The sequence below is a fragment of the Plecotus auritus genome (assembly GCF_963455305.1).
Source record: "Plecotus auritus genome assembly, chromosome: 1".
NCBI classification, from domain to species: domain Eukaryota; kingdom Metazoa; phylum Chordata; class Mammalia; order Chiroptera; family Vespertilionidae; genus Plecotus; species Plecotus auritus.
In genome coordinates this window covers 217,755,619-217,771,536 of record NC_137770.1, presented here as the reverse complement: position 1 = coordinate 217,771,536, position 15,918 = coordinate 217,755,619, and the positions used below count along the sequence as shown (strand labels likewise).

Genomic DNA, 15,918 nt, shown 5'->3' with positions numbered 1-15,918 from the left:
TCTTCTTTACAGTTTTATAAAATCTGTTTAGCTGAAAACACTATAGAAATAGTTGTTTTATATTTTTAAACATGATATGAGAGTCACAATGGTGATTTCATATTATTCTCTAACAGGGTTAACAAACTGTGACTCACAGATCAAATCTGGCCTGCTGCCTGATTTTATAAATAAAGTATTATTGGAACATGGCCATGCTCATTAATTACTGTCTGTGGCTGCTTTTGCTCTACAGCAGAGTTGAATCGTTGCAGCAAGGCTAAATGGTTTCCAAAGCCTACAATATCACTACCTAGCCCATTGGAAGAAGTTTGCCAACCCTGATCTGTAGCACCATTATCAAGCACAACGGCCACACACCTGTTTTGCTAATGGACGTCCCTTCTAGAAATGCACCAGGAAAACCCACCTGAGTCATTCTGTGGTGGTCACAGTTGCATATTTAACCATTTCTCTTAAACTGAAGTGCTTCTGTAGTGTTCCTTGTTATTCCCAGCTCTAAGATTTAAAATACTGACAAGATGAACTTGTAGAATTTATGAAGAAACAATTACATTAAAGTTATAGCCTTCAAAAATTCCTTCAAGAGTAATACCATTAAAATTCTAATATTGCTGTGGTAGGCTGAAAAAATGACCCCCTAAAAAGATATCCATGTCCTAATCCTTAGAACCTGTAAGTACTACCTTATGTAGCAAAAATGGTCTTCGCAGATGTGATTATGTTAAGGGTGTTGAGACAGGGAGAACATCCTGTATTACCCGCGTGGGCCCTAAATGTAATAGCAAGTGTCCTTATAAGAGAGAGGCAGAAGGAGATCCGACCAGACAGAAGAGGAGAAGGCACCGTGACCAGGGAGCCAGAGTTTTTTTCGCCATAAACCAAGGCATGCTGACGCCCCTGGGAGCCGCAAGAAGCAAGGAGTGGATTCTCCAGAGGGAGCATGGGCCTTCTGAAACACTCATTTTGGCCCAGTGAAAGTGTTTTCAGAATCTCTGACCTTCAGAACTATGAGAGAATAAATTGTTGTTGTTCTAAGGCGCTACGCTTGTGGTAACTTGTTACAGCAGCCACAGGAAACATGTAAGTTTTGCTACCGGGAAGATGGGTGCTGCTATAACAAATACTCAAAAATGTGCAAGTGTCTTTGAAATTGGGTAGTGGGCAGAGACTGGAAGAATTTTGAGGCACGTCATAGGAAATACTGGACTCCCTAAACTATAGGTAGAAATATGGACATCAATGCTTGCTGGTGAGGACTCAGAAGAAAGTGAGAAAGCGTAGAAAATAACATATATTATCATAAACAGGACATTGCTAGAAATGTGAAAGTTAAAGGCACTGCATAATACGGTAGCAGAAAATGTAGCCGAAATCTATTACTGTTATGTGGAAAGCAGACTTTGTAAATTTTGAACTTGAATATTTAGCTGAGGAGATTTCCAAGCAAAGTGTTGAAGGTCTTCCTGGTTTCTTCTTGTTGCTTATGATAAATTGTGAGAGAAAAGAGATGAAGGAAGAACTATTGAAGTTAAAAGGAACTAGATTTAGGAAATCCTCAGCCTACCCAGATTTCAGAAGTTGCTAAAATCAGGAGATTGATTGTTTGGAGTATGCTCTAGAGAGGCCAAGAGCATGGCTGGACAACCTTTTGCTAGAGATTAGGAGTCTGACTCATGGATCCCTCTACCATCTCTACAGCCTTCAAGAGAGGAGATGGGATTATACAGGAAAGATCTGTGAAGACCCTCTTATCTAATGGCATAAATCCCCATGACATACATTGGTGACCCACAAGGTTTTTGAGAATGCTATAACAGCATAAACACTGCCAGCTTCAGGACACGTTTGTGGTAATTTGTTACCGTAGCTATAAGACATTCATAGCTAACATTTTGAACACTTGCTATGTGCCAACACTCTGCCTGCTTTACATGTACTTTCTTATTGAACCTAACATTACACCCATGATGCAGCACTATTGGTATCTCTACTATTATACATTTTTGTTTATTTGTTTAACAAGCACTCAAAAGGTACTCACGACTTCTTAAATGCTTTACAAATATTAATTTATTTAATATTGTTATCATTTCTATTTTATATTTTGCTTATCCTCCCCCTTTACCTCAAGGGGGCCCCCAGACTACCCTTTTACTAGCTCTGATTGGTGAGTATTTTTTTGTGTCCTATGATGCATTTGAGGTGAAGGTAATTCGGTGATGCTTTTTGTAACCTAGGTTTATATACCGAGTTCTTCAGGGATCCCTGTTTCCATCTCCACTCCTGAGGGCTAAGCACTTGGACAGACTGACTCCAGAGGAGAGGACTGAAGCCCTCAAGAAGTGGAGAGGGGCTGGAAAGATGGGTCAAGTGATGTCTAAGTGTGCTGACCACTCAGCTGCCAAGTCAGAGAGCGGAGCCATGAGTGGCCCTTCTGTCGTCTTTGCCATGATGTCAGCAACTTCTTGTGCTGCTGAGCAAGGAAATGTACATGAAACTGCCTTGGACTCAGACTATTGTGAAACTAAGACCTCATGGGTGGCTGGACCCTCAAACGGTTAAAAAGGCAGGATACCGTCTTTGAAGTTGCAAGTATTCCTTCGAGTTTGGAAGAAGACTTTGAAGAGGCACCTCTACCAAGCAAGAATCACTTGGATTTTCCTTAAGGGTCATGAATATGTTACTGGGTTGAAAAAGCCAGCGTGATGACCTTGATGGTATGTTCATAGATGCATTCATAAGAGAGGATAGAGTTTGACCTAGACAGAGTTTAAGGATTTAAAGTATTTAATTCAGAATCAAATGTTTTTATCAAACATTTTGGATTTTATGAGAGCATTTTAATTGTCTTAGACATATAAGTGTTTTCATTTACTTGAGATATATTTATTTTACTGTGAAACCTCATATTCAAGAGAAATGCTTTAACTGAGCAGACTTCAATCTGATTTGATTTTTTTTAAGAAAAAAAAATGTAGTTTGATTGATAGTTGGAATTCAGAGAGTTCCACATTAAAAAAAAAGTTATAAACGACTAATTTCCAGAGGAAAAAAGTTATAAGAGCCCTTTAAACAACAATGTACCTAAAATAGAATAATAAAATATAGTTAGTTATTAATAGCTTTTTATTTCCTATGAGATGTTTTTGGTCTTCTGACTGAAGATGCTAGGCATACCTCTCTGTTCATTTCAGTGTTCTCCTGCCGTGGGGCCTTCATTGGGAAGGGGCAAGGAGGTGGCTAGGCCTCCATCAGGTAATGGGTCAATTGTGTGCAGATGTTAATTGGGGAACAAAAGCCATGGGTAAGACACAGAATCAGCTGAGCCTGTGGGCCATTTAGCACTATCCTTTTGTATCCTAAAACTGACAATAGCCTGATCAAGATGAGACAATCAATTTCAAAACAATCATCAAGAGACCATTTGAGGGTTCATAGTCCTTGCAATGCCATACAACTTTTTTGGGGTTGTAAACTCTAAAAATGAGCTAGGAATTGAGACGAGGACAGGTGGTTCTCAGAAGGATTCCATGAGGTTCTTAGAAAAATTTGTATTTTAATACATTTTAGGACAGAAATATCTATAGCAGGCTAACTGCTGTTGCATATCATGTATGCTGTCTTTCGTTGGAACAAGAAACTAGTTTATACCAAATAAGGCCAGTTATAAGATCATGTATTCTTGTTGAGTTCTTTTAAAATTCTACATTGGTTCATCTGAAAATTGTCAGCCACCAATTACCCAGAATTCCCTTCATGAAATCTCCATGCTAATGTTTTGTTTCTATATCAAAGTTGTCTTAATGACTATTAAACTATTATTCTCAGGACTTTGTCTTCTGGTCTGATTTTTGTAGCCTTCTGATATTGTTGTAAACTAGAGGCTCGGTGCACGAAATTCGTGCACGGTGGTGGTGGTGGTGGGGGGGGTTCCCTCAGCCCAGCCTGCACCCTCTCCAATCCAGGACCCTCGGGGAATGTCTGACTGCTGGTTTAGGCCCAGTTTGGTTGAGGGGAGCAATTGGACATTCCTCTCACAATCTGGAACCACTGGCTCTTCACTGCTCACCTTCCTGCCTGCCTGATCACCCCTAACTGTCCCCCCTGCTGGCCTGCCCCCCCCCCCTGCCAGCCTGGTCGCCCCTTAGTGCACCCCCTGCTGGTGTGGTCGCCCCTTACTGCCCCCCGCCCCCCGCCATGGTCCTGGTTGCCCCACGCAGCCTGCTGTTCGGTCATTTGGTCGCCCCTCACTAACCCCCCTGCCGGCCTGGTCGCCCCACACAGCCTGTTCGGTCGTCCGTTCGGTTGTTTCAGATGCAACGGTCGCTTAGCCCTTTATATATATAGATAGTCTGTTATATAGACCAATTTCCAGAACTTTCAAAATCCCACATAGCTAATGGAAGTTGCTTTCTGCTTCCTTATAGATTTTTATTTTAAATAAACTGTTTAATAAATAATGTGATACAAAACTGTCATCACTCCTATGGATACTCACTGAATCCAACTGTAATTGGTGCCAGAACTTAGAAGGAAAATCCCTAAGTACACCTTTTACCAGAATATTGTTTTGACTTTTTCTTATATGGAAAAATCTATGATGTTATATCACCTTTTATCCTTATAGTAGCTGGCATTCATTCCCTGAGATAAATCTTCTGATAAATAAAAAATTAGAAATATTTTTACTAATAAATAAAGTTTTAGAATCTAATGATAAAGGAATGAGCCAAAAAGACTAAGAAAAACTGTCAAGTATTTGTACATATGAGTAAGTGAAACTCTTGAGTGTTCATGTTATGGGGCCACAATTCCTTGATTCCAAAATCCCAAGAACACTGAGAACTGAATTTTTTTTACAAGTTAGTTACAAACTCGATGCCCTGAACAGAGGTGAAGCTATCATGTACTTAATATAATTTTTATATATTTGCTACAGAAAATTGTATTTTATTTCTGGATGTTAAAGTGTATTTTTAAATTTTTGAAAAATTCTGGGTTCTTAAATACATCTGCCTCCCAAGTGCAAAGGAACTGGGATCTGTTCTAACCCTTTAAATGGTCTCATTTACAAGTAAAAAACTCTTACACAGGTTACCCAAGCTGATGTGAATGGTTGCATTTTGGTATCAAACCTATTTCACCAAATGTTGAGAAATTAATATAATTGCTCCTAGTAGCCAGAGAAAAGTGCCTAATAGTATATATTTGGGGATGCAATTTTATCCCAAAAGACTTATGAAAGAATTGGATCCATTTCCGAAAATGTACTCTAGACATTAAAGATCCTTACACTCTTAGTTTTTGTTGGATGCTCAATGGGTGATTTGAGAGTATTAGCAACCTCTAATTCCAGACTAATCAAGGCGTTACCTGTCATCTAAAGTAAAAGAGCGTGTTCTTGAGAAAGTCCGAAATAAGACAGGCATTTTGATTGGTGAGAAACTGGGTGCCAACTATTACATTGGGAAAGACAGTTTTCTGGGACATGCCATCCATATACATAAAAAAGAGATCATACCATTTTATTTGTATTAATGGTTATTTAAAATAAGTGCAATATGTACATTTCATGGAACATCAGCTGAGCAAGGCTAAAAGTTGTTACATTAAGTATGTACCTACAACTATAACAAAACAAAACTGACCCATATTCTTCAACTTCCATACAGTTGTGACCAAAATTCAGTTGCTGGATTTCACATTCTCAATACGTTTATACAAACTACAGAACAAGCGATGAATACCATGGAAAGTGTCAAGACAACCTTTTGGATTTCAAATATGTGTGCACATAGAAAAGAGTACAAAAATACATGTAAAAAACTGCAGGTAGTCTCTATGTGGAATGCTGAGGCAGTCCAGGTTGCTGGTGGAGCTTAGTAGGGAATCCTACTTGTTCCAAAGGCATTTGGATGTTGCAAAAATGGGTGCCTGACTAATTAAATTAGGTGCAGGTGATGACGTGTGTTCTGAAGCTTTTTAGTGTGGAAAAAATAACCACTAATCGCTAAAGATATTGATGTGGGTAAAGTGGCCCAGTGCTTAAAAGCATCTTTAAATTTTTGCTTTAATTATCGATGGGAAGAATTAGCAACACCAGATATTAAACATCTTTCAGGGAAAATTACAAAATGTTATGCAAAGCTTTCCTGTGCTTTGAGATACATTTCTGTACTTCATTGGTATGGACAAACTGGAAAATATTTCATTGGGGTAGGGTACAATTTAATTTTTTTTTTAAATTGCATCTCTGCAGTCGAAAGCAAGTTCTCCTTTGGCAAAGTAGAATCTCAAATTCCATTGTCACATGGGGGGAACCAAATAAAAATATTGCCCATGGATATGTTCCTAGTTTTTGAAATCTCAGTCAGCCAACTGACAGACACAACAAACCCCAGCTATAGGGGAAGTTCTGTGGAGACTTTTCTACCACATTACAACCTTGGTTTAAATTCAGGATGCACAACCCTACCATGTCAGTGCTCATAGTGATGTCTAAAGAGCTCTGTGTTCAGTGTGTCTGGCTGCTGCAGCGACCTACAGGGATGCTACTTGTCTTTCGCCTCCGTCTTTCATCAGTGCTCAACATTTTAAAGACTTTAGAAGAGTCCTAGTAAATAACTTAAGCATGTAAATTATCTTGGCTTTTAATAAATCAAAAGCAAGTCACCAAGGTTAATAGGAAGGTTGCCACTATGCTATTATCCTTGAGAAACAAAAGCTGGGTAAGATTGGTCAGCCTGCCTCTCACTGTCCTTTTTTGTGACCGGATAAGAGGGAACTTTACAACTGCTGCCCAGGCGCCTGCATTACCCTCACCCTCCAGGGTCGACAGTTTTGCACTAGTGGTCAAGTGGTCAAGGTTAGGCTGACAAAACAACCAGATAAGCTTTGCTTCTTTTTTTTTTTTTTTTTTTTTAAAGACTTTCATCGAACTTGAAATAAGAAAAATAAAGCTGAATAACATTAGCCTGAAACAAGCATGGATGTGTGCAGTGCACTGCCCAGCTTCCCCGTCCATGTGTCCAGGGAGTGCTTCTCTGCACAGCCGTCTGCAGAAAGTGCTCCACAGCCAAGACCCTGTCTTCTCTGAGTGTCGCTGGCAACGTCCCCGGTCATCTTTGGAATCAGTTTAGGAGGAAGGTGTGGATATATATTTGTCTCTCAATCCATTCAGTGAAGTAGGACACATTGCTATAAACTCCGGGCCCCAGGACTTTGGAAAAGCAGACGGAGCCCCACGAAGTTAGGCCGAACAGTGTCCACTGTCCTCCGGGCTGCTCACAAACCAGAGGCCCGCCGCTGTCCCCCTGTAAGGAGTAGCAGGGAACGTTAGTCACCGGTGTCTCAGAGCCCTAACGGTGTCCGTGTTATCCTGAGGGCGCACTAAAGCCAAACCCAGCTTAACCAACCTTTTGGAAAATTTCCACAAAGCTTTTATTGTCAACCTGTGGAGGGACATGCTCTCCACTCCATAAATGGAACTTCCAAATGGACATTTTAAAGTCTAAAAGGATAGGGATGGCTTGGGAAAGACTTTTTTTTTCTTCTTCTGTGAAATCAGAAGACATTTTTAGTCATTTCCCGTACTTATCAAAATATGTCATATTTCTTAAGTTTATTTTATCAGAATCAATTCTCTCATAATCACACTCTTTAACTTTGATCCATTTTATAAATGTAGAAAGTACCCAACATGGAACATTCAAACTTACCACGTTCAAGATTCTGACTATGTGAATGAATGCAATAAGTAAAATATACTCAGGGACCACATACTGCATTTCTTAATAGTTCTTAGGACCTTGTCAATTAGCATACTTGAATGGAAAATACCACACAAGAATTATTTACCATAAGGTATTTCATTTCTTTATATCTATATTTCATATGCATAGAGATTTTCATTCTTGATATTTAAGTTTAGGTGTTGCATTTGAGTTTTATTCGGTTCTTTTGCCACATATAATTAATCTTAAAACACAATAACTTTATAAAGTTAATATTTGCTACTTCTGAAAGATCAGAGTAGGTTAGAGGGTGTATTCTGCAGTGCCTCAAAAGAAAAGGATTGCTACCTTAGAAAATAAGGAAGCAAATATGGTGGAAATTTACAAATACTCCTGGCAATGCAAGCGTTTCAAACTTCGAAGTATATCTATGCTCATTCCCACTTGGCAACATTGAAGAACAATGGTAATCATGTTTACTGATACTTTTCTAAACACTTGTCCTGTATTACCTCATTTAATCCTTACACAATCCTTATGAGTTGATAATAATAATAATGTGATATAATAATAATTATTAAATTTATTTTAAAGGTAATAAAAATGAAGCACAACAGGTGTAGAACTTGTTTATTGGAAGGGCTATAATTTAAACTCGGGCAGCCTAGCACCATGATTCCAACCCTATAACTAGGCTAACTTGCTCCTTAGAAATGTCAGTGAATAGGACTGCTCTTAAAGCAAAACTGAATTTTTGATTGTGCTGTGTGCTTTTGGGGAGGTGGTGATCTTGACATTCATAAATTCCCAATGCCATAAACCTAAGTAATGAGCATAGACCATGCAAGGGTATGAATAAATTGTTCTGCCTAAAAAGCCCAATTGGAAAAATTTAAGCAAAATTTACTGGAAACATTAGACATACTCCTCAATTTTTATTAGACATACTCCACAATTTTTTCATCTCCCCTTATATAAGAGAAATGCTAAGATGCTGACTTATTTAAGTTGAGCTATTCATTATGCCAGAGAGTGATTAAAATGGAGCATGTTTACAGGTTTGCTCTACACTTCCAGATCAGAAATTTAACCCGATAATTATTTAGCATCTGCTCTTTGCAAGGTTCCGTGCTGAGGCCCACACAGAGGAAGGCACTGTTTTTGTCACTGAGGGGCCAAAAGTCCACTTTGCTAACCAGAATACCTTTACAAGAAAGCAAAGTCTAAGGACTAAGGCACCCTCACAGGAATGAGCAATTACTTCCAGCTGGGGAAGAACAGAGAAAGTGCCTTCCTACCATGTGGGTTTGAGGTGGGTTAGCGAGGTAAGGGACATTTCTAAGGTAGAGAACAAGAGGCACAGAAGCAGCATTCAAAACGACAGGGAGCATTCAGCTGAGGCACAGTTTGATCTTTCTGGCCCTCTTTTCCTCTTAGTAATACTGGGCTGTGGGCCAAAGTTAATGTTTGGCTTCAGGATTGATCCCGATGATTTCTAGACCTTAACAGAGGGACCCACAGCTTCCAAAGGGCCCCGTGGATAAATCGGAAAGATAATGAGAGGTTCTGGTGAAGAATCTTGCTCCAGACCTAGTCAAAGTCACTTCGGTTTGTTTTGTGGTTTGTTTTATTTTCTACCTGGAGCTGTGTCAGAGAATCTCCGGTATGCATTTAAGATCCCCACAGGGCCGAATTCCCACAGCTGAAGAAGTTGGCGTGACTAGGTTCACGTTAGACACCAGATATGAAATGCCTGTGCCTGTGTCTGTGCACAGTATTCAGTTCTCTTTCAAGAATCACCTTCTTGACCCTCCTTTGGAAAAATGTATTCACAGTCATCATTGCAACTAGGATAGTGTAGTGGCCCAACACCTGGGCCCTGGAGCCAGGCTTCCTGCGTTCATAGCCTTACTCTACCACCTTTTGTGCTGGTGATATTGGGTAAGTTACTTAACCTCTCTGGTCCCTTCTTATCTCGATCTGTAAACTAGGAAAAACAATGATATAATCACAATAGGTGATTGTGAGGATTAAATGAGTTGTTACCAAGCATTTGGAAGAGATCCTGCAACACAATAAGCGCCAAGTGATAAATGTTAATATTCAGACAGTTACTCTTTATTGAGTGTATATGCCAGACATTCCACACAGATATGTGAGAGATAGGGGCTTTCACATACACCAAACACCGTGCAAATCAGACTCAGTCCCATTCCACTCATGAAAAGCCTGTCTAGAGAGGTTAGATAATTTCTCCAGATCACATTATTCTTACCAGCAGAGATGGGGTCCAACCCAGATCTTTCAGGCTGCAAATGCTGTGTCCCAAGCCCTACACCATTCTGCCTCCCAAAACACTACTTTTTAAATCTTTATTATTTACATATTTTTAAAAATAACTAGAGGCCTGTTGCACGAAGATTCGTGCAAGAATAGGCCTTCCTTCCCCTGGCTTCACTGCCGGCCGCCCAGGAGCCTGCAAGTCTTCACTCCCAGCCTGAGCGCCGCTCCTGTAGCTCCCTCCACCCCCACCCCCTCCCTCTCATAGCAGGTGTCCTGCCCTGCCCCGCTGCTCCCCACCTTCGTATGCAAATTAACCCACAATCTTTGTTGGGTTAATCTGCATACTCACTCCTGATTGGCTGGTGGTTGTTGCGGAGGTGTGGTCAATTTGCATATTTCTCTTTTATTAGTTAGATATTTATGTATTGTTTAAGAGTCCCAGAAATCAAACTTGGGACTCTTGTGTGGAAGGCAGGCTTCCTCTACCACTGCCCACCTCAGCTGGCTGTGTGTGGCCTCAGTGAAACGCTAAGGGAGCCAGCTGTCTGCCTCCCTCTTCCCCCTGGCAACTGTCTAAGGAATCCCCACTGGGCTGTCCCCAGTCCCCGGGTTTGCCCACTCTGAAACAGGACCAGCAGAAGTGTCATTTTATTATGCTAGGTCAGCAGTAACATCATTATTGAATCTCTTCTTTCAATTCTAAAATGGGGGCGGGACAACTGAACCTACTCCAAAGCAGTGAAATAGCAAAGGTGCTTCACAGCCTCGATGGAGAATAACTGCTGTCCCCACTCTGTCATAAGCTTCTTTGAGCACTTGCCCTTTTTTTTCCTTCCATGGGAGACAGACAGTCCAGTGTAATAGCCACTGAGTGTTTATCAAGTTGCAAAGAAGATGCTTCCCTGAACTGCTTAGTGAGCATGCTCTACGAACTGCTGTGACCAGGAATCCCAAGTGTCTGGGGTCGCATGCAGTGACATTTGTAGACATGTTGGCGGTCAAGTGCAGGCCCAGACAATGCCGGTGTGCTCACTGCTGAGACAGAGGTGGCTCTTCACACACCTGGAGCTGGGGGGTTGCCTGTGCTTTAATGCCTTCACCCCAATGGCAAAAAACGCCCTTGGTGTCCCCCTGCTTCCCAGGCAGCCTGGTTGGGGCCATGGTTACCACTCGCTCCTCTGAGAAACTCATTTGTCTTAGCCCCTAAAATGGTCCCATTGGATGGACCAGAACAGCTGCTTTCCCTCCCGTTGCTGACGCAGGTGCTGTGCCCCAGGCGGTGGAGGAGCGAGCTGAAGGCCACCCGAGTGAGCCGAGGGCATGGAGGCCGTAAGGGGACTCGCAGGGTCCCGGATGGAGGGCATCACCGAGCGAATAAACATCTGCTGACAAGTCTTTTTCCAAAAATGTCCCCGAAGGGCCTCCCGTGAATAACAATGAGTTTGTGTGGGCCCACCGGAGTTATTGCCGAACTGAACCACCTCAATAATCAGAAAACAACTTACCATGCACGAGTCCACTGTGCCGGACTCATAGCCGGCACATATCATCCGGGTGGTGATGGTCTTCATGTCGAAGTAGGACTGACACTGCTCCAGAGAAATCACCCGGACTTCTCCCTCCTGCAGCTTGAAGGGCACTGGGTATTAAAAAAGAAAAGGAAAGGAAGGAAGGAGGGAAGGAAAGGAGGGAGGGGAGGAGGGAGGAAAGAAGGGAAGGAGGGAAGAAGGAAATATACAGGTAGGTAAAATGGCTCAAAATGAGGCTAACTATATATGAGATGGTTACATTTTTATTCCCCCAAAGCCATATTCTTTACTTAAAATGTCATTTCAAAAGCAAGGCTTGTTTGCAATCAGAATTTTCCAATTAGAAGTTTGATGGCACTCCTCTAGTCAAAGCCCTTTGTTATATTGAGAAAAGCAAGGCATGGAATGGCTAAGTCACTCGGCTCACGCTTTCCCCAATAAAACCAACAGCCACTGCAATGAAATGGATAGTGATCATCCCCGGCTCTGCCCCAGATAGGAGGCTGCCAGCTCTGCCGCAGGACACACCCGGCGCCTCCAGCCGGCAGGGCCCGCCCTCCCCTTGGCTTAAAGACTGTGTCACCACGAGACCGGCCACTATGGGCGCCATTATTTGAGGAAAAAACCTTTCATCCTAGAGGACATGACAGAGAGATGTTGAAAGGGACAAAGCGATCCCTTAGTGTCCAAGGGGACAGTGTGAATTCCATCTTGCTGGAAAGTTCTCAAAAAAGGACAATGGCTTCTGGAAGTATGAATCTGTGGTGGTTTGGCCATTCTACAAAATTGTACACCCTGCTCTCTTTATAAAGGTGACGGCGATGCAGGAGAAATGCACAGGGTACCTTACTGGGAGAAGGAAGCATGTTTGGAAAAAGCAGTGTGATGAGGACAGTGGGAGTTTCAGGAGTTGTCAAAGAATGGTGGTAAGAACAATCGCTGACATGCACTGGGTACTCAGAGCAGGCCAGGCACGGCACTCGCCATTCTCGGGGCCTCTTGTCTGTAATCGTTACAAAAGTCCCATAAACCAGGCAGTTGCTATTGTGTTTCCCGCTGTGTAGTCAGGTCTTTCTCGCTGAACCCACACCCTCGCCCCTCACGCTGCACTGTATTCGTGGCAGGTGCGATACATTACAGGACTGCTGTCAGTTTGATGTGGATATTGTGGGAGCAATACGAGGAGAGGCAATAGAAAGTATATTCAGCCCTAAACGGTTTGGCTAGGTCAGTGGTCGGCAAACTCATTCGTCAACAGAGCCAAATATCAACAGTACAACGATTGAAATTTCTTTTGAGAGCCAAATTTTTTAAACTTAAACTTCTTCTAACTCCACTTCTTCAAAATAGAATCGCCAGGGCCGTGGTATTTTGTGGAAGAGCCACACTCAAGGGGCCAAAGAGCTGCATGTGGCTCACGAGCCGCAGTTTGCTGACCACAGGGCTAGGTGAATAGAGCGTTGGCCTGAGGACTGAAGGGTCCCAGGTTCGATTCCGGTCAAGGGCATGTACCTTGGTTGTGGGCACATCCCCAGTAGTAGGTGTGCAGGAGGCAGCTGATCGATGTTTCTCTCTATCCCTCTCCCTTCCTCTCTGTAAAAAATCAATTAAAAAAATATATATATATATATTTAAAAAGAAAGTATATTCAGCTCTTATCTCTATCGCAGTACTAATTGTAGCTTGTAGAAACCAAGATGCCAGGAACGGTGACATCACATGTCTGACATTGTCTTTTGTGATCTTACACGTGAGCTTTTCAGACATCACTAACTTACTTCTGTCTATTGAATTTTTCTTTTTTGGCACCAATTGACCATATAGAAAGGAAACTCAACGTAGCTCAAAACTTATCAGACAAAATTAAAAAAAGGGGGGGGGGGCCTTCAAGTTGGTGGCTGCAAAGGTGGCTCACAGGACAGCAATCAGCATCGTCATTCCCGAGAGCCACGCAGCACCCGTGATACAGAGTGGCGTTGGAAAGAAAATGTCTCATGGTTAGATTCATATTCTCAACTTTAAGAGGTCAAGCAAAACTGGGAGTCCATGTGGGGGCTGGGAAGTAGGAAACATGTTTCAGTGTCTATGTTTTGTATGTTTAAATCATCTGGGAGCCACACTACTTTAATCAATGTAAGTAGGCAAATAGCAAACCAGTTTTCTTTGGAGAAGGACTTTCTGGTTGTCTTACAAAGGTCGACAAGATCAAATCACAAGGCAGGACTGGAAATTGGGCGGAGCCCTAGACTGCAGGGCGGAACGCCTCACCACCGGACAGGCGCAGGTGATTCGCCCGCAGGAGTGCAAACCACCCGTGGAGGCGGGTCACAGGGATGACTGACAGGTCTCATCTGGCTTGGCAGCACCAAAGCTTTGGCACTGGCTCCCTGGAGAGAGACTGAGCTGGAGAAGCGTTTTGAGGTTGCCTCTGAGCTGGGCCGGTTTGAGTGCCATGGCCAACACCTATCATTTGCCTGGGAGAGTGACGCACATGCCCAGTGTGTACCATTTGTGCCTATACTTTTTTAAATTTATTTTTTTATGTCTTTTTTAAAAAAATTTTTTTAAATTAATTTTTAGAGAGAGAGGAAGGGAGAGGGAGACAGATAGAAACATCAATGATGAGAATGAATCATTGATCGGCTGCCTCCTGCACGCCCTCTACTGGGGATCAAGCCTCAGTCCAGGCATGTGCCCTGACCGGAATGGAACCAGCAAACCTCCTGGTTCCGGGGTCCTCGCTCAACCGCTGAGCCACGCTGGCCGGGCTGTGCCTATACTTTTAAAGTGAAATGGGGGATGATTGCCAAAGGCTCAGAAGGAACTCGGGGTCTTCCAAGCTGAAAGGCAAAGCGCAGCTGCGCAGACCCGGCTTACTTTTGCTGCCCATGTGGCCCCAGCCTGTGATGTAGCAGTACGTGTCGGGCTCCAAGGCCTGCTCCGCGCTGGGGAGGCAGACCGGCCGTACATAGCTGGTCTCCTGGACCTCCGCGCTGAGCTCCACGATGCTGATGTCATAGTCCACCACCGCGCGGCTGTAGCGCGGGTGCAGGATGATGGTCCTCACCCCGCGCATCTGCACGAAGGCCGATGGGTGGTCGAGATTGTTGATGCCAAACACCACCTTCCACACGGCGGCGTTCTCTCTCCTGCAATAGTAATTCAGGAGCAATTGGCCTCTTAACCTCTCGAGAGAGGAAGCTGAGCTTCATATGCGTCTCAGGTGCATGGAGCAGGCAGGGGAATGTACACGGTGGCAGGCACCATGTCGCTGCACACAATAACCCGTCACTGTGGTTTGCAATCTGCCACAATCTAGTTTAGACATGAAAATGGCACATTTGTGCTTCATGCAGCCAGCCAACGTCAGAGATTTTCTCTGTCTTTTCTGGAGAGCACAAACTTTCCCTTTATTACCCTTTTTGATTTTGCTTTAGTATCTCAAATATTTCTCCTTTTTTTTAGGAAAAGAATGAATATTTATAATGAACACCTGTAATAGAAATCACCCTATTTTGTCTTACTCCAGAAATAGCATAGTTAAGTGGCAATGTGGAGGTAGTTTAAAGGTTACCGAATTTGTTCTAGGAAATATCACGCAACAGCGTCATTGCTGTTCTATAAATATTACAAATGTCTTACTTTTAATAGTGGGCTCTGCCCTTGATATTTCTAAAGAATTCCCTGTGACACATGCAGTGAAATGACTTTAGGGTGACACAAGGAAATGCATGAAGGGGCTGGATGTGCATCAATAAGTCAGACCACAAGGCTGTCCATCCGGAGGGCCATCACCTCTCCGTTCTGCTCATTGCTGTCATGTTGAAATGCCCCGTATGACCTGACCTTCTGATTGTTCAAGGGAGACCAAAGTTCTGCATGTCAGAATGATCTTTTCCAGATCACTCAGGTCATACCTACCCCACCAAAGCAAGAGACCACAGAACCCTGCTCAGGTGCAGAGGCAGAGCACATGGATAGGTAGCTGCAACGCTAGAAGAAACAAAGGAGTAACTATGAAGGTTGAAAAGAGAAGAGCTTCCAGTCTCAGCAAGCCCCAGGAGCTATGGATCAGCCCATGTTTTAGGCCAACTGCTTGCTATGGCCCAAACCCAGACATTTCCACTGGAAAGGGAAGGAAGACAGAGAATACCTCCACAGGGGGCAGGACCGTGGGGAGAGCAGAGTCAGGTCAGCTACCAAGGGCTTTTGACAACCACACTGGCTCACTCTCCAGTGATGCTAAACAACAGCACCCCAGGGGAAGGATGGATATAAAATGGAAAATTCCCATTTTACTGGACATCATTACTGAAAGGAATGGATCAACCCCTCACGTCGATAAAATGAAAAAAACAATAACACACACA

The 15,918-nt window shown here is 43.0% G+C and overlaps 2 protein-coding genes across 9 annotated transcripts in view; one reads left to right on the top strand and one right to left on the bottom strand.

The window, feature by feature from the left end:
* Window positions 1–3,833, top strand: part of ATP10D (ATPase phospholipid transporting 10D (putative)) — a 74,948-nt gene extending 71,115 nt beyond the window's left edge. For both annotated transcript variants that reach the window (XM_080682738.1, XM_080682737.1), the window contains one exon: window positions 2,241–3,833. In XM_080682738.1, coding sequence (XP_080538864.1) covers window positions 2,241–2,297 — 57 coding nt within the window. In that variant the 3' untranslated portion in view covers window positions 2,298–3,833. The remainder of the gene's footprint in view (window positions 1–2,240) is intronic.
* A 1,671-nt stretch (window positions 3,834–5,504) lies between these two features.
* CORIN (corin, serine peptidase) overlaps window positions 5,505–15,918 on the bottom strand; it is a 204,558-nt gene continuing 194,144 nt past the window's right edge. For all 7 annotated transcript variants that reach the window (XM_080647714.1, XM_080647715.1, XM_080647716.1 and 4 more), the window contains 3 exons: window positions 14,426–14,697; window positions 11,525–11,658; window positions 5,505–7,316 (listed from right to left, as the gene is read on the bottom strand). In XM_080647714.1, the coding sequence (XP_080503840.1) occupies window positions 7,134–7,316; window positions 11,525–11,658; window positions 14,426–14,697 (589 nt within the window). In that variant the 3' untranslated portion in view covers window positions 5,505–7,133. The remainder of the gene's footprint in view (window positions 7,317–11,524; window positions 11,659–14,425; window positions 14,698–15,918) is intronic.